This window comes from Melozone crissalis, unplaced genomic scaffold, assembly GCF_028551555.1.
Source record: "Melozone crissalis strain CALT ecotype California unplaced genomic scaffold, PUWL_Pcris_2 ptg000027l_1, whole genome shotgun sequence".
Lineage (NCBI taxonomy): Eukaryota > Metazoa > Chordata > Aves > Passeriformes > Passerellidae > Melozone > Melozone crissalis.
In genome coordinates, this window is record NW_026535805.1 from 37,288,148 (window position 1) to 37,307,047 (window position 18,900).

Sequence of the window (18,900 nt, forward strand, 5' to 3'; positions counted from 1 at the left end):
TTACTACAGAGTTTTTGGGCCAGCAGAGCTGATTCATACTTGTTTTCCTTATTATCATTTTGGATAGCTCTGAAAGAAAGCAATTAGTTTGTGTGACCCATTGATTCCCTGAGGCCATACATTATTTCCACGTGTCCTAAATAGGGCGTAAGTTTCTTTGGAATGAAGACATGAAAAGGATGGGGAAAGAGCACAGTCTCTAATAGAGCTGATGTGTTTGCTTATTGCTTTTCTTTGTGTGTTGTCATGGAGAATAGTCTGAGAGAGAGAGGCGCAGTGGTAGAATAATAAAAAAAACAATAAGGGAAAAAGGAAAAAAGAAAACTCAGTGTTTAGGCAGGAGCCGGGGATTATTCATGCCTGGTAAAGCCTCCCATAAGAGTGTTGCTCAGGTCATGTCAAGCAGGCACCAGATAAGCACAGGAGTGCGAGGCACGGCTCTGTGCTCTGCGCTACACGCTGCAGAGATCCCCGCTTCAGAAAGTTGTAGCTCGTGGAAATACTGGTGACAGTGGGCTCTCCTATCAACCTGCAGATGGTCTAGCTTTACTCACCTTTAATGTGCCAATGAGAACAGCCATCAAATTTTTCAAGGGAGATATGAAATGGGGTTTTGTTTTCCTGAGAAGCTGTCTGGCGAGGCGAAGGGCTACATTAGGGATGTTCATAGCGTAGCTCTGCAGCGGATCAGGTAGCTGGCGGCTTTGCATAGCAACATTGTGGCCAGCATATTAAATCATACCTCTCTTTATGCTGCATTTGTCATCTGGGGGCTTCAAACCCTTCCTAAAAATAGAAAAAAGTGAGTGCTTTAGTTCCCACACTAGAGAAGGAAAGGTTGAAGCAAAGAGAAGTCAAGTACTTTGTCTGCAATCACACAACCAGCCGGTCTGTCTGGGGAGAATTTACTCTAAAAGCCATAGCTTCCATTTTCAATTGCCTCCTTTTTTTGTTCTGTGGTCTTCTCTTTTAGTTTCATTTTCTATATGTTTATGCAGGATTAAATATGAAGACTGCAAATGCGTAAAAAAATTCAATTGTGTTATTTTGCGGTGACTAAAATTTCCATATATTTTGTGTGATTGCTTTTCCTTAGGAAATATTATGAAACTATTTAATAGGGAAAAAATATATGTTCTGCATTAAATAAAAAAAGGCAAAAGTGAAGATAAGATTTTTTTTCTTTTTCAGGATTTCTTAGAATGAGCTAAATGACTATCAGTCATCTGGCATGTATTTTAATCTCCCTATGTTTGTAAATCCTCCTTATGGAGCCTAATGAAGCATTAAAATGCTGGAGTTTTAACTTCTATTTTTTAACTACAAACCACAGAATACAATTTGGGCAAACACAGCAAAGTAGAAGCTGTCTGTGGATGTGAAACAGGAAGCAGGAGTAGATAGACACGTGTAATAGGGTTGTGTTTGCTCTTGCTCAACTAGATATACATCAATTTTAATTAACACGTTTTTTGCTTCAGCTGCTAACGTCCCTTCAGCAGCGAGTGGGTTATGTGTTTCCATCCTGCATATACCACCAGCATCACCACCACGTCCTTCTCTAGCTTCCCCCTCCCCTTTCTACACAAATGTTGCAACACAATCTGAAATTTCCTCTTTTCTTTCCTTCCTGCATTTCTTACAGGTTCCTTTGCGTCAGAAGGCAAAAAAGAAAAGTCAAGGTAATGAGAGATTGTTTTTTCTTTTCTCTCCTGGATTCCTCTTTTGTTATTTTCTTAGTATGTCTTATTCTTGGGAGGGTGAGGATTTTGTACTGCTACTCATTTGGTGAAAAGCTGCTTTTTAACTCCACTGATTCTTACACCGATTCTGAGAAACATGACAACGGGCTGTTCCTTTGGACTAAATCCTTGTGGTATGTTAATTGAATCAAAGCTGGAAATCAGCGAGGTAGAATCAGCTGCCGGCACAGACATACACACTAGTGGTTTTCATGTATTTGGCATAATAGTTTTCTCTAGCTGACTTAAATAGATGTATCATTTTCAGTGCAGCTGTGTGAGGGAAAATATATGCATGCTTCTCTTAAAAGGATCAAAGGCTGTATTTTTAATTTACAAAAACTCATGTACGGTTATCTTAGCATTAATTAGTATCAGTATTATCTATAGCTTACTGTTTAATTTCTGAACATCAGCAAGCCTTTCAAATGAATGTGTGTTACTGTCACAGCCATTATAAAACTGAATTACTTCTAAGTATATTTTAAGACATGCTTGGATGACTTGCTGAGGTTCCTAAGTGAGGATGATATCCTTAATTGGCAGCAACATCTTTCCTGGTAATGCAGTTTTAAGCAAGCACAACACTGTATTTTTAATGGCACAGGGTTCTTTATAATGAGCCGACGGAGGATATCGTGCAAAGAGCTGGGGCAAGCCGATTGCCAAGGATGGCTCTACAAAAAGAAGGAAAAAGGAGCTTTCATTGGCAACAAATGGAAAAAGTTCTGGTGCGTGCTAAAGGAGTCATCGCTGTATTGGTACAGCAGTCAGCTGGTGAGTACAGTGTGCAGGCAGCTCCGGGTGCCAGACAAACAGCATCTGCTGGCACGGACAGAGGGGAACCTGGGGTCACAATTTAGGTGCACCCTGGAGGAGTACAAATAACTGGGTTCATTTCTCAGCCCTGACACTTCCTGTGATCTGAGAAGTGTCTATATGAATTTGAAACATGCAGAAAACTATGTGGTTTCTAGTTCAGCAGGTACTTGTGAAATGTTAACTTGCTGTCTGTTTCACCATGTTAAGAGCTCTTCTTTAAGGGCTCTGGTGGCATTTGAACTTGAGAAATGTTTTCCTGGGTACAGTCAATTTGCAAACATTTGTCAAAACTCAAAACAGGAATGCTTTTTCACTTCCTATTAATTTAATTTTCAGAAATGTCTCTCCTATCTCTCTTTCCATCCCCTTCCACACTGAGATTATTCTGTTTGTCTTCTTCTGTTTGTCTTCTTAGTTTATTTTTCTTTTTTCTTCTATTTTTTTCCTATTTAAATTTATTTGTCCTCTTTTTTTTCTTTCCCTTTTTTTCCCTTTTCAAATAGTAGAGGGCAGTTGGCTTTACTCTGGGCTTGTTTGATTGGGCAGAGAGGATGTTTTGCCCATCCTAGGAAGATTCAGATATAGTTATTCCCTTCACTTTGCTGTCTGGCACTGCTACCTTTAAAAAACTCTTATCACATTCAAATGATGGAGTGACAGATCTAATAATTAGGGTGTGAAGAGCATTAGGGTATGCCAGCAAAAACATGGTTTGAAATTCAGCAGCTTCAGTGTTGAATTGTGGATGGGCATGAGGTGCCTTAAATGCAACACAGCTGCTCTGGAAATCAGCATGTCACAGGCACAGCAAAGAATGAAAGGTTGAAGGAACCCTTATTAATTATTAGAGGATTTTAAAAAATATCAAAGGCAATCTGGATGATTTTCACTTGTTTATTTACACTGCAGCAATCCCCATCAAAATTTTTTCTAGCTGTTTCAGGAAAAAAATTACAATAGTTTAAGCCATTTAAAAAACTCCTCATACGCTAAACAAAGCTTTACTCGTGTAGACTAATTCACGTTCTCCCTTCAGTTGTGAATATAGTACTAGTATTTTTTGTGGGGTATTTTTTTGCTTGTGTGTGTGTGTGAGATATTTTTTCTGTTTGCTTTTTTAAAATCCAAATAAAAACTTTGACTGGTACTTCAAGGTGATATTAACTATTTCTTGTTGAGGTAAAGGAAAGCAACTCTGCTAGTCTTGGGCTGTTGTTTTTTTTATGATGTTGTGGTAGTCTAATATGGATTGCTTTCAAGACTATGTCAAATACATGCATAATAGAAAGAAAACAAATAGAAATATTGTGGAAAAAAGTTTTGAAAAGGCACTTTTCCCCTTATGCTTACAATATCTCTACTTGAAAGACATGGGGAGGCAGTAATACCAATAAGCAGAATTAATACCTTGCAAAACCTTATTGGGTTTAATAAATCTGTTTGCAGTTGTACTTCTGGCCAAGCTTTAAGAAATGTGAGCTGTCTGGCTGACATGACTTTTTAAACACAGAAAATATCAGAGAGGAATAATCCTAAGGAGTAATCAAAATGAGAGGAAATAAAAAATGCAAGACTAGGAAAAATTTGCCTTTGGGAAGAGAAGAGTGATGGGGGAGAGGTGCAAATTCCTCCATTTCCTTCAGTTGTTCTGGCCTGCTTAAATTCCACTCCTGAGATCCAGAAAAACCATGATCATGCTGGTTCCTGTGCTCCTAGACGGCACTTACCCCTTTAGTCCATGCCTACTTCCTGACTGTCACTGACTGCCTCCAAAAGAACAAGGCTGAAAATAAGAGTCAGCCTCATTCCAGTCTATTTCATTTCCTCTGAAGAGCTAATGTGGCTTCAAAATACTGTTGTCTTGTGTCAGCCCTGAATTCTCACCTATCACAGTTGTGCTTTAAGCATGCTAGCCAGTAGCACCTCTTTGCTTGCAACTTCTGCCAACTCTCACACACTATTTTATGGTAAAAACTCAAAGTTTCTTTGGGCAGCTTAAAGTGCAATCTCTATGTAACTATAGATTCAATCAGTGTTTGCAGAATGTCAGTAACTGTGGGGTTTGGAAAGAAGGGAAGGTGATCTTTGCTAAGGCCTGCTCTCTTAAATTCTTGAGACCAGAGGCATGCTCAGAGTTGTATGTGGGATCAATTAGAGCCAGATATTCTCACTTCTAGATTGTTGAAAGAGAAATAGCAGTGACACATGCTCTTGCTTGCTTGACAAGTCCCTGGCATTAGGACTGCCTGCACTTCCACTGTCTTCAGTGAAGTCAATCCTTGGTCCCAAGGGGCTGTACAAGGTGACAGTCTCAAGTTCTGTTGAAACAGGAGTCCTGCTTCTCACGTGCCTGAGACTTCCTGAGATGGGCCCTTTTACAGGGGCTGATGTCAAAGGTGGTGATGACAGACTGGGGCTGATGTCAAAGGGACTGGGGCACACTGGTTGCCTGTAGCTCTGCTTGACCTGCTTGGCTCTGGTGAGAAATGAGCTTGGTTTGTTTTTGGCTGTGTGAAAAGCAGACACTGGCAACTGTAGCATAGCAACAGGGTGCTGGACCTTTTTTCTAATGGAGATGGAGAAAATAGAGAGTGGGTGGAATTTGTATGGGAATGTGCATTATCCTGGCTTTGAGTAGATAACCTCATCTGCATAACATCTTCTTGGTCAAGTTTGTCATCATGTGCCTCTGAAGCTCTGGATATATTGTCGCTCTAGCTTAATTTTACTCCAAGCTACTCTGATTCTGGGTCTCTCATGAGAGGCAGATTTGGATACATTACATAGGACACTTGTGAGAATTTTCAGCTAATATTTCCTTCAATTTAATGTAAAATATTTTGTGAATGCCACAGCTCAAAAGAGTAAAAAGTAAATGGGTGACCAATAGCAGATCAGACACCCTAAGAGTCAAGCTTCTCCTTCACTGAAAGAAAGCCAGAGAACACAAGCAAATCTGAATAAATTTTCGATGAGCTAGCTGAGGTCAGGGCCCAGTGGTCTCAGCAAGCTTGGGTAGGCTGCCCTGGAACCTCTTCCCACACAACCTTCTTCTTTCTATAAAACATGAGACAAGTAAACTTCTCTTTGCAGCACGGAAGCACTCCCAGTCTGGGCAGGGGAAGCTGCTTGGACTAGGAGGAAGCACGGAAGGGCTGGTTTTGCAATGAAAACACAGGACATGTCAGAAAATATATCTGGGCAGTCAGAATTTCTGTATGCATTCAAGAACATCAAACTCCTTGGACAACTGCTCTTCATTAGTGTTTTGGTTTGGTTTTTTTTTTGTTTTTTTTTTTTTAGTACTGCTCTCTGTAGGCAGTTGCCTTGAAGACAAGTGTTTAAATAGCACAGTTTGTGACCCTGCCTGACCCTTGAGCTGTTTCAGTTCTCATACTGAAACTCCAGAGGGAATTAGTGCTCCTACATAGGAAGAGGGGTGGTGGGGGAGGATTGTCATGTGGAATCCCAGGCTCCTGGCTCTCTGGGCTTGTTTCGACTGTGTTGGATAGTGTTGGCTGGAATAGGACAAAGGGCTAAATGCCTCTGTCTGGTAGGTCTTTAGGGTAGCTTGACTGGTTTTCCAAATAGAGTTGAAATAAATTTTTGCGGTATGTCTTAATGGTGGTTGTCATGGGGATACAGCTGAAAAGAAATGTAAATATAAAATTAAAGAGATGCAGGCTGTGATCTGCTGTTACTATTTATCTTTGAACTTTTTTTTTTCCTCATTCACTACATTGGAATTGGTCCTCACTCCAACAGCTTTGCTGGAAGCTGTATAATTACAGTCTTTTAAAAGAAAAATATTTTACCTTTGAGTTGTAATAGCTGCTTATGTGGATGAGAAAAAGTCATTGATGTCAGCTGATTGCGCTGAGAGGCTTGGGGACCTATGGCCTAATATCTTGCCCAAATTATTCACAGTTCTATAGGATGCATCATTGGTGTACTTGGCAGAGAGAAAAAAAGACTAAAATGCTGAACTGTTCCTCCAACATCCAAAGCATCTTCTGGGGGCAGTGCTGAAACACTGATGAAGCCATGAGGACTACCCTGATTTGCAGATTGGAACTCTTCCACAATAACAAGATATTTCATTTTCTAGCACTATGTTTTAAAATCTTGCTGCAACATTGCATTCACTTTAAATTACTTACTAAATCTCCTAAAGTCACAACATTTAGATAACATATTGAGGCAAGCTCAAAAGGACATTAGTCTCTTTCATGCATTGTGTTTCATAAATAATTTCTTTTCTTTTCTGAGTGCAAGGCTTTTCCTGTGGAAAAAATGGCTCCTTTCTTTTTTGCCACAAGAATTTTCACACTTGTTATTAATGAAATAATTTTTCTACAACTTGGAATTGCAAAAACACAGATTTATGTTAGTCTAACCTCCATAAAACCCAAAAGAGATAACAGTTTATTCATTTAAACATCCTGATTAAGTAGAAAATAGGTCAAGGTTCTTTGTATCTGAGTTTTTAGGGCTATTTTACAGCTTCACATCAAAATCTGAAGGAATCTTGAATGAAACGTGTGAGTTAAATAATAGCATGCTAAAGTCGTGTTAGGGATATCATTTTGGAAGAAAGAAAGAAAGCACTTAGGATTTCTATATGCTTTAAATGTTTTTAAATGATATTTTTATCCTAAGAATGACTGAAAAGATGACTTCCACATGTTCTGTTCCTAGGATTTATTTGGAATTCTATTTGCTGACTGAAATAACATCCTTAAGATTTTTTGTGACTTCTTTTTCTTTTTTCCTTCCTTTTTTTCCTGATAATTATGAAGCTACATACCCATCAAACCCCTCTTTTCTGTTACATAGATGGCATGTTTTAGATGTGTACAAATAGTGTATTTCACTAATACATAAAATGAAACATGAATTTTTCTTTAAATGAACAAATATGAAATCACAGACAGAATTAGTATAAATTCTGAATGTATTTAGAGAGAATGTGTATGTGAGAACATAATCTTTTACCAACTGGAACAGGCCAAATACTGCAAAAGAAATAGGGGGTTTCTCTGCTGTACAATTGTTAAAATTAAGGTACTGAAATCAAGGCCTACAGACCTATAGTCATTAGTCATTTAGAGGGAGCTCCCCTAATTTAGATAGAGGAATCTATTTTAATCTAATCTAAATTACTGATGGATTAAGTCAGTGATTCAGGTCCAATTCCATTTCAGCATGGGTGGGAGTGTTCCCGGTGAGTGTTTCCACACTGGCTTATGGGGTGCTGGTAATTAACTAGTCCAATACAAAATCCAAACACTCAAATGCTTTTGTACATTGACAGTAGAAACAGTGATTTATCCAATGGCTTATCATGGACCTAATCCCCTCAGGAATGCCTTTGCAGCACTCTAAACTGTTTATAGGATACAGTCTAGACCAATGGTCACTGCACTGATAGATGGAATTGGTTGAGCTGTAACTGCACACAGAACATGGAAGAAAGGCCAAACCTGTCCCAGACCCGAGTCAGCCACTCACTCACCTGATGGTTTACCCAGATCAGGCCATGGATTTATTGCTGCATGGGTACCTCGGTATAATCCTTCACCCAGGGTCTCGTGGCTAACTTTTTCTTAAACTGGGAGTATGGATTCCTACTACAGAGAGGCAACTGGCATTGTATGCATTTCTCATCCAGCAGTGTGTTCAATAGTGATTGTTGTACCTCGTGGACAGCTTTTTTGAGTTTGGTTCACAGTGTTCTCAGATTGGTCTTGGGAACTAAACAGGAATTTTGGTGTTCCAGATCTAGTAAGTGATCATCTTTTTGGAAAAAAATGCTGGATAATACAATCTCTACTTTTAGTACAGTACAGCCCAGGAATAGTGCTCCTTCATTACTCACCAGTGTTTATTTGCTCATCCCGATATACTTAATATATCATGGATCTGGGGTGGTAATACTAGGTTTAGTTAGTTGTCATTTTATCTCAATGACTTTAAGCACATGAAATTCCAACCTGTGTAATGGAAACAAAAGCTCCCCAAGCTAGTCACTAAACAAGTTTTACAGATACAAATACAATCAGAAAGTGTTAAAAGCCCAAGTGGCAAATAAGCACTTTTTCATACAAATATTAAAAAATGAAACTTTTTCAGCCCAGATGTAAAAGAATAATTTTTTTCTCCTTTACTGAAAGAAAATAAGAAAACCCCCTTCCACTGGTGCCGTGTCTGCGTCTTGGAGCAGCAAAACCATTTATTAGTGATGATGTGAAATATAAACTTCTCACATGAATGTTTAATACATGTAAATGACAGGAATGATGTTTAGTCCATGATTTATTGTATGCCAAAGAGCAGATATGCAGATGTGCGGGGAAGCCACCCACTGAAGTAACCATTCTGTGTCAATATTTCAGTTCTCGGAGATTCATACTTCCAAGAATTGAAGCTCAAAGACTTGTCTTGATGAACATCTTTTTATAGTCTGATCATATTCATGCATAATGAGACTTGAGATACTGTCACTCATCTTCATTTATCCTCTGCCTTTGTAATTGTTGTGTGTATTTTATCTGCTTTAACTCAGTGTGCATTTTCAGAATTTTAATGTGTCTACTAGCAATGGCTGGGAGCAGCAAAAATGTAATTCAGGAATGAGCACTCTGTGTTTTGGAAAGTAGGTTTTTTCCTGACATTTTGTCCTACAGACTTTTGTCGACATTATATATTCACCTCATCTTAGAGGGACTCCTAACCTCATTGCAGATGACCAGGTGGATGTAGATGGATGTAGTAAGGAAGATGTTTCTGCCGAAGATGTTTCTGCCGCAGATGTTTCAGTTTCAGGCAGCACAAACAGGAGTTTGAGGCTTGTCACTTCAGTTTCTCAGCTCTGACTCAGAGTCCTGCTGACTGAGAGCAGAGACGTCAATGCTCAGTAAAGCTCCTGGCATGCAGAAAGGGCTGACTGGGTATAAACAGGGTGCTGAAAATGTAAATGTAAATATCTGCCTGGATATTGCTACCTCTTGCACCATGCCTGCAAATTTCTCGGGTTAGTGATAGCTGGGTGACCAAAGCCCTCTGAGGCAGGTCTGCAGTATTTAACCACAGAACTCAGCTGTGTGTGATGGGAGCCGCCTGCATTGCCTCTGCCTTGCTTGTGTACAGGTGACCCTGCAAAATGGTCCATGCTGCAATTACACAGGGGACACCCTCCTCCATTTCTACTTAGAATCATACTGGGGCACTTCTGAACTGTATTTTTCAGCTCTACATCAGTCATACTTGTGTAAGATACACACATACTGTGTCATGGCACAAACCCACTTTTGAGACTGTAGGTGCCATCTAGACCTGAACAGATGATATAACTCTTGTTCATCCTTACTAGGCAACAAAATCTATGCTTACACTCTGCCACTTGCACCAACAGGAATGCACTTGCACCCCGGATTTGCTGGTATAGAAATATTCCATCAGGCGTTAATCTGTCCCCATGGTGATGAGCATATATTTTCACAGTATAAAAAGCTGTGAAAAACAAGCACTTGCGTGTTAAATATTATTCAGCATTGGAGTCTACTAGTTTACCAGTTGGTTGATGTGGTGATATTCAATTATTTTTTTTCTTTTTTGGAAGGCTGAAAAAGCAGAAGGATTTATAAGACTTCCAGACTTCAGTGTGGATCGAGCAATTGAATGCAAAAAAAAGCAGTAAGTTTATCTCTTGTTCCCAGTTTTGCATGATTTTTACAAGATTGCAAGGAGTGAGCCTCAGTAGTCTTTGACAATGAAGCTGTGAGGAGTTCTTTTGTGTTGTATAAATAATGAGATATTAATTGAGCTACTGAAAGAGAACCATATTGCAAAAACATTTTTTTGAAAAATCTCTGCCAGATGTGCTTTGCTAAAACCACAAATAAAAAAGAACAGATGAGTGTGCCAAATGCTTTCTTTTCCTTTTTTTTTCATTTGCTATTTATGACTAGACTGTAATTCTCAGATCCCCCTCTTAGTTGAGAAGGTCAGCAGCGGTGCAAGTAATGCTGCATACCTCCAAGCCTGGACTATTATTTAGGCTGCTGTGGTGCAACTGAGATTGGGCTGTACTTGAGGCCTTTGATTGTGCAGGGAATAAATACTTTCTTTAGCAGGGTGCACATTCAAAAATATTGTCTCCAAACTCCATATGCAGAACTGACTTCCAGCTGCTTCTGAGTACACTTCAAAGGTTGGGAGGGGTGTTGCTGTTGTTCAAAGTTATAAAGTGCAGCATGGTTTTGTGCCCCTCAAGAAAAAAAACCTTCATTCTTCAGATGGAAATGTTAGAAGAGCCAGTCACTGTTCACCCATTGTGTGCTGCTTGTGATTTTACTATGTCACATGTCCCTTCCCTCAGCCATCAGTTTTCCATGCTTTGGGGTCTTAGCCTGATTGACCACAGCACATGGAAGCTGTTCCATGTCTTGGGTCACTACTGGTGTTTTCTTCCAGCATTTTTCAAGTTCGCTTTGCATCTCAGAGCTGGAGAAAGCAAAATTGCACATAGTATTTGCAGTATGAGAAGGCAGTAAAGTTATGTAATGAAATAATGGAAGACTTTGTTTTATTCTTTATTCCTTCCCTCAGTTCCTGTAGTTTATACTCTCTGAATAGTGTATGGCCTAGGAAATGAACTAAAAATAGACTAGAGTTTTAAAGAAAGAGCTGCATTGATGGACAAGCTAATCTGGATTAATACAGTGGAGTGAATAAATATTTTAAATAATTCATTCAGTTATTATTTTTTCTTTCTTATGGAAACTATTTTTCTTCATATCTCTTATCTTTTTCTTTTCCTAAAGTGCTATTAAGATCAGCCACCCACAGATCAAGACATTTTATTTTGCAGCAGAAAATGTTCTGGAAATGAACACGTAAGTAGGAGCGACTGGTCGTGTTTCATCCTGTCTCATGCCTGAGAGCACCCTTTGAAAGTTCATTCTTTCGCTGTCAAGCAGTCGTTGACAAAGTTATTTGGGGAATTACTGAGTCTAATTTTTTCTGGTCACTAAAGGGAAGAAAACTATTGCTCTTTGTTCACTAATTATGATTGAAATCAGAATCGCTTAATTAGCCCAATTTTGGTGCTAATCTTCCCAGCATTTGCTGGTATAAATCCCTTTCTGTTAGAGTGGCACTAAGATTTGATGGCAAGTACAGCACCTGGGAAGAAGTGAGGGGAGAAAAGAAAGAGAGGGAAAAGTCCCAGAAGTGATCTGGGACTAGAATATAACAGTTTCTGATTTCAGACTATTGTATCAGGTAACTGGGAGGGTTAGAGGGATAGAAAGGTCTGTTTCCTTTATGTAAATTAGTGTTAACTTCAACATCAAACTGTGCTGTAGTTGAATGATTCTCATGGCAGGTCAGAAATTTTCTTTCCACAAATGGTCCAGAAGATTAACAACCAAATAGTTCACAATGGGATAAGTAAAAATGGATATGAATACTGTCATTTTAGAAACCACTGAGCTATCAGAAAGATATTATTTTCTACTAATCCACATTTGGCTGATTTAGATATATCTCATATCTTTGCCCTTTTTACTTCAGATTGCAGTCTTTTCTCTGTGCTGTTGCATTAAATGGCCAAATACTGAATACAAAGAAGTACAATTTAAATGGGAAGAAAGGTCCTGCAATAGTCGGGTCAGGATTTTCATCATGGCTCTACTGGTGACCTTTGTGTGATTTTTCGCAGGGCAATGACTACTCATTCCCTCTATAAATGAGAGACCTCATACATATTTGGCACAATAGAAAAAGAGAGAGGTTGAGAGAATGTGTGTGACCTTCTGAAAGATCTATAGGTACAGAAATGTACAATATTACAGTAGTGTATGTCCCTAGATATGTATTAATAAATCTGTACTCTACAGATGCCTACAAGTAAATATAGATTTAAAGAATCTGTTGCCCTTTGCAAGTTGGAGCAGCATAGAGCATTCTGGTGGGGAGACAACCATGCATTTTGTTGCTCCTGCACTTCCCACCAGAGCTCCTGAATGGAGTGACAAGATCCTGAGGCAGATTGGATGAGGATGACTGAGAATGAGGGACAGCTGGACTGGTATATTTCAGTAGAGAGGGTAACCCTAGTTAAGAGAGAAGAGATGGAAGGATGTCTGGAGAAGGAAAATTAGAGCTAATGGAGGATATTAGTAAGTGCTAACAGCCAGTTTGGAGCCCAGCTGGAAATTCTCATATGAAAAATGCTTAGTCTCCTGTGAGTCAGTGATTGAAATCTAAGCAGGTGTCTCAGCTCTTATGCCCCTGGAATGATTTTGTTCAAATTCCACTTCTTGATTAAATTTCATTTTGGCTTAAACATAGGTAGCCTAGTGTTAGCGCAGCCTGCTCTATGCTGTACTAACCCCCCACTGCTGCAACTGATGATGTTTTCCTTGGCAAAGTACAAAATACATGCATTTAATACATAAAGTACACACATACTCACGCATATGTCGAAACAGACTAAAAGACATCTGTTCTCTTGGCTCCAGTCCTGCAAATGCACGTGTGAATGGTTCCACTGAACTCACTGGAGCATTTGTGTGTGTCGAGTTCCTGGTGTGCAGAAATGCTTGATGGATCATGACCTTTTGTAACTCTTCATGCATATATCGACATATGCATATACCTGTACATATATCTCTATTAAATCAACAGTGGATTTATTAACAAAGTCATTTGTTTCGCTAATTTATCATGTATTTTCGATTGCCATGCACACATGAAAAGTAAAGTCATGCTGACTAGCTGCATGCATTTAGTTGGCCAGTTGTACATAGTGAATTGTCTGCCCTCATCATTAATGAAGTCCTAGAGTTTTTTAGCAAATCTTTTCCTTGTTAAGGTGGATTTTCATTTAAAAAATTTTTTTGTTAGGATTGGTTGTTAAAAATAATCAATGGACCACTCTTATAGAAATGAAACTTTGTTTTTCTGATTTATTTGTGGCTCTATTGCTCATACTGAAGTCTAAAAGCGCAGTTACTTTGGTGCTGATCTTACTAGCAAATTCCCTGTTGTTTTAGTAGAACCAAAATTAAAAAAAAGGGTTTTTTCCAGCAATGAATTCCTGCCCTTCATACTTTCTCTATATGGGCCTTGACTTTTAATTGTAAAAGCTTGAGCCTTTTCAGTTGTTAGTTACTTAAAATGTGGATACATCTGAATGACCTACAGGTAAACATAATATACAAAAAGTATGACTAGGGAATGTTTCTAGCACCAGAAGAATGCAGCCACCTAGGAAGATAAGTGAAAACACCCCAATTATAGCATAAACCAACACAGGAAGTGAGACTTACTAAAACCAAAAGTACATAGCAAGTTGAAAAATGTGATATGTTATGATCAAAAAGTTTGCTTTCAAGTGGTGCAGACTGTGCTGCAATAATTTTGGCCAGGCCAGCTGACATCATCCTCTGAGGCTCCCTTGCCTGTTTCTTCATCTCAGGTGAAAGATGACATCTCAACAGCTGGACTAATGCACTGACATGGAGTTACAGCACAAAGACTTTTTCTTTAGCTTACACAAATGTGACTCCTGGGTCATCAGTATGATGACTTTTTTTCAGTATCAAGGGAAAATGTCCCAGGCAACTTATCCTATTCACTGCAGGGAATATTAAAACAGAGGTAACTGCTGCCTTTCTAGAAGATGATCTAAGAAATAGAAACTTTGACATTTAGTTGTCAGGCTAATGAAAGCAGATATGGTGATGTAGAAAACAACTGAAAGGAGCAAAATTCAGTCTGAAGAGCATGTGAGTGTCCCTGACTCTGTGTTCCCTCTGTTTCAAACACAGGTGGCTAAGTAAGCTGGGAATGGCTGTAGACCCTCAGGCACCAAACAGGAAGAATGAGGAAGGTATGCTCCTAACTGGTTTCAGTGTGTAACTACATTGTGTTCTTCACAGTTTTTGCTTGGCCAATTTTTTTTATTTTTGCCAGCTATTTCCTTTCTTTTGAACTGTTATCTTGGGTCTGCCTACTGCCTGAGCTCAGAGAAACCGCATTGTCACGGCACAGAGTAACCACAGGAAAAGAAAAAATGGTGAGAAACAGTGTGAGTGAGAGACACTAGGTGATCTTGGGAGAGGTGTGTAACTACTTTCTGGCACTTTGCTGGCTTGCTAAGCCTACCAAGCATGAAGAGGACCAGTGTGCTGCTCTGGGTTTTGAGCTGGTGAGTTGTGTTAGAGGAGCTGTGCTGCAGCATGGCAGCTGCAGGGCCAGGGATACCTTGTGCTCTGCAGACCCATCCCTACTGTGTCCTCCAGTCTAGGGGGTTTCAACAATTGCAATGCTGGGGGATGAGGGGGTGGTACTGCTCTTCTGGAGCCTACAACTTGTTTTGGAGCCAAGCCCAAGTTCATTATGGAATGAAAAACTCTATAAGTCCTAAACAATTTATTTACTGTCTTAATTTGCACATCGACCTAATACAACTCTTTGGTGGGAGGATACCAGCACTCAAATCACAAATCTGGGCAGAGGGGCTGGTTTAGAATGAGAAGTGCTCTGAGTAACATTATGTTACCAAACCAGGGAAGGACTCTAACCTGGGGAATATGTGAGGAATATCTGGGCTTTTAAGTCTCCATTTTTAGAATATTGGTACCCAGTGCTCTTTTTGGAATTGCTGAGCTTGTGATGAAGCTGCTGGTATTTGCAGTTGTATGAACACTGAAGTGATGCAGCCTGTTTTGTCTAAGGAATGAAGTTCCTCTCTGCATCCCTTCTGCTCTACCACAAAATTCAAGATTGTAGTTTATGTCCAGGCTTGGGACATGTCATTACATTATTGATTAATTTGATCTGGCTCCATTTATGCTCTACCATTAAAAGCGGCTTTGGGGTTGATAAACACTGATGCTGCTGATTTCTGGAGAATTCAGCAAGTCTCATCAGTTTCTTTGTTTTTAGTTCCCACTTGTTTCTTGTCAGGAAACTTGTTAACTTCCACACCATCTAATTCTTCCTGCCTATATCCTGTTTGAAGCTGTCTTTATCAAAACACTTTAGGATTAAGGGCTATATTGAATGATAGGTTGTGTAGCAAGACCTGCAAGATACTTGTACTCAGGGAGGAAATCTGCAAACATATTGTCCATCTTTTCATGAAGGTAAGAGTTCAATGGAAAGTAGGAATGGCAAAAATTTTTTACATTAAATCAATTTTTTTAAACCTCAATAAAATGTGATACTGGTGGTATTGGTTGAATCAAGAATTATGAAACAATAAAAGATGAGTTATTCCACCAATTTTAATATTAAAAACATAAAAATAATCCACTCAATAACCTCTGCAACAGGTTATCTAATAACTTTGCAATAGCATAATATAGCAAATATTTCTTCAGCTTTTAAGGACAGTCGCCCATTTCCCCCTCAGGAAAAGGCCTTCTGATTCCAGTGTCAAACACCTCCTTGTCTTTTCATGCATGTTTTCTCACTGGTGCTCCAGCAGCTGCCTTCAGTGTGGGTGCAGCACCCACTGGTGCCTGGGTGGACACGTCCTTACAGAAACATTACTGTGTTTCATTGAAACACTGTCACTACCCACAGTCACTTCTGTTCCTGCTGACCAGTTCCTCCTCTCTGTATCACACAATTCTTCAGAATACTGGCTCTTTTTGTGGCATTTCTTGTGTATTCAGATACTTTCTGTGCATTTTAACACACTCCCCTGTTTAGAGTATCAGAAACAGCTGTTGAGTCTCTTTCAGTTTTTCTGTGTGCCTAAAAGGGGAGCTGTAGAAAGCATAGCTTGTTACTGAATTACTCAAAAAGGCATTAATAGAGTCTTAGAATTCTATATAGGCCTTATTGCAGCCAGTTTCAGTTCTTTATGCTTAGATGTGCCAGTATATATTTCCAGTAAACAGAACAGCATGTATGCTATTCAAAACCTTGCAGTTCTGCAAAGAGTACAGGGAGAAAAAATAATGAACTCCTTTAAGTTTCTCTTTGTTAACATGTTAGAAAATTCTCTCTCATGCACAAAATTCTTCTCTCTTACAACTTTATTCCCCTCACTCTGTGCTTGTTAACACCCACCCTCCCCCCACAATCACATGCAGAAAAATAAAGCGTGTGGGTATTAAATGAGTTAATTTTAGATGAAATAATTTCAGGTGACTGTCCAGAGACCATGCTAACAAACTTTCTAGTGGTTTGGGCCCCTGAAGTCAAGCTCTGATGAGGAATCAGAGCTGGACTTAAGCAACCCCTGTTCTCTGGGGCAGAGCTGAACAGAAGCTCTGGGACAGCACAGGCTGCTGAGGCTTGTGGCCAGCAAAGGGCAGTGCTGATCCCATGGACACCACAGGGGCAGCCTCTGTTCTGTGACCCTTGGCACTCAAGTTGTCCTCATCCGCCTCTGACTTTGTCTTTGCAAACTCCCACGTCCCCAGCTCAGTGGGGACAATGTTTACTATGATCTTGTCCAATGTTTACTATTGCCAGGTCCTGGGCATAAGAACCAGCAACATGCTCCCTCCCTTTTTCTGTGTCTCATTTTATCCATGATTATCGCTTCATTTAATCCACCTTTAAACACATTTGTGGAAAATATTTTCACCTGTTGCACGGATAGTTGAAAGAAATAACAGGATGACTGCCTCTGCCACATGTCAATGAGTTCAAACTCCTACGAGTTTGTTACCAAAAAAAAAAAAAAAAGAAAAAATAAAAAAGAGAGACGAGAGAGAGACACAAGTAGGGTTTTCCTCCTTGGGTATTCCTAGAGTACTGTGTTGTTTACTTTTGGTATTACTTCATATGTTCTGCCATGCTGTATGGTGTGTCTATCTGAGACACCATGTGTGACACAAGACTCTCACAAGGTTGCTCTATAGTTTCCAAAACAGGATATGGACAATCTTTTTATTCCAAAATTGCAGCCAAAGCCCCAGTACCTGTTGCTAGCTCCAGGAAAACTTATTTATTACAGAATTAAGAGATTGCCTCTGCTACTTGCAACAGCTCTCCAGCATTACTATAAGACTACCAGTGGATTAAGAGACACTGACTTGTTAAAATATACTCCTAAATCCAGTACACCTTACTTGGTGATCTTTGGTTGCCACAGTGCTGCAAAGATTAATATGTTTGTCTAACTCTTTATTTTTGCTCATTTTCCATGTCTACCTCAGAATGCTACAGTGAAAGTGAGCATGACGACCCCGAAATAACAGACACGCCACCTCCACCCTACACAGTCCAGACCCCACCTCCTCCTTCGGTAAGTGTTCCAGTTATTACCTTGTTTCTTGTTGCAAGCAGGTTGAAACAGAACCCTCCTGAGGTGGTGGACCTCCAGGAGTAACCTAAAACACTGTCTGGGAATGTCCATGCTGTGTTCCTGTGAAACCTTCATGCACAGACCGCCTGCCCCGTGGCAGAGCTCACAGCTGGCACATCCTGCACCACAGGGAGCTGTGCACTGCAAAAGAGCAGCTCCTTCCCATTTATCTTGCTAGAGAAAGGAAGGTGTCATTCTACCTCATACACAAGCTCTGTCTTTTCTTGACAAGATTTTTGACAGACTGCTATAAGCTGTTTTTTCATACTGTTCTCTCTCTTTTTTTTTTTAATCCATCCTGAAACCTCTCTCTTTTTGTGACCTTAGTAGCATATCTAACAGCTTCATATTTATATATTTGAGTGGGCTGTTTTTAAGACTGCTGAAGCTGAAACTGCTTTTGTGACAGTGAAGTGAAGGGAAAGAGGCCTCTTCACACAGAGATAAAAATCTGGTTTTTTTTCTTCTACCTCTGAAAAATAGACTATGAAAAAAGATAATAGACATTCTGAATATTGAATGTCCCAGAATATTCCTTCCTGTCTCACTTCATTTCATAAATTAAAATAAGCACTCTGAACCCTCCTGAGTCTAATCAAGTTGGCTTGCCTAATTATTATCTAGTTCTTGCCCTATTAATCTTGTTTCTATATAATTGTTTTTCCCAGTGATCTCATTGCCCTTAGATGTGATTTAAATGAGTTTTTAAAAAAAATCTTCAAATTTTTAAAAGTTTTTCCATTTTTTTTTTTTTTTAGTAAAGAAAGAAAAGTTGTTAATTTGCTATGACAGGTAGCTTCGCTAGTAGGTTTAGGGTGGTTTTTCTTTCCTCTCTTTGCAGCCTTTAAAAGAAAAGTTTAATTTGTAGTAGAAGTCAGGAAGAGTTGTTGCAAGTAGCAGAGGCAATCCCTAGATGTTTGTAACCTGTAAGTTTTCCTGGAGCTAGCAACAGGCATTGGGGCTGTGATTTTGGAGTAAACAGATTGTTCATATCATGCT

At 39.4% G+C, this 18,900-nt stretch overlaps 1 protein-coding gene across 2 annotated transcripts in view; it reads left to right on the forward strand.

Annotated features, from left to right (window-relative positions):
* The first annotated feature begins 1,583 nt into the window (after positions 1 to 1,583).
* Positions 1,584 to 18,900, forward strand: part of IPCEF1 (interaction protein for cytohesin exchange factors 1) — a 35,723-nt gene continuing 18,406 nt past the window's right edge. The window contains exons 1-6 of one of the 2 annotated variants that reach the window (XM_054279495.1): positions 1,584 to 1,682; positions 2,350 to 2,519; positions 10,186 to 10,259; positions 11,390 to 11,461; positions 14,402 to 14,463; positions 17,753 to 17,841. In XM_054279495.1, the coding sequence (XP_054135470.1) occupies positions 2,361 to 2,519; positions 10,186 to 10,259; positions 11,390 to 11,461; positions 14,402 to 14,463; positions 17,753 to 17,841 (456 nt within the window). In that variant the 5' untranslated portion in view covers positions 1,584 to 1,682; positions 2,350 to 2,360. Of the gene's footprint in view, positions 1,683 to 1,795; positions 1,877 to 2,349; positions 2,520 to 10,185; positions 10,260 to 11,389; positions 11,462 to 14,401; positions 14,464 to 17,752; positions 17,842 to 18,900 lie in introns of those variants that run through there. The other variant, XM_054279494.1, reaches the window with a different exon arrangement.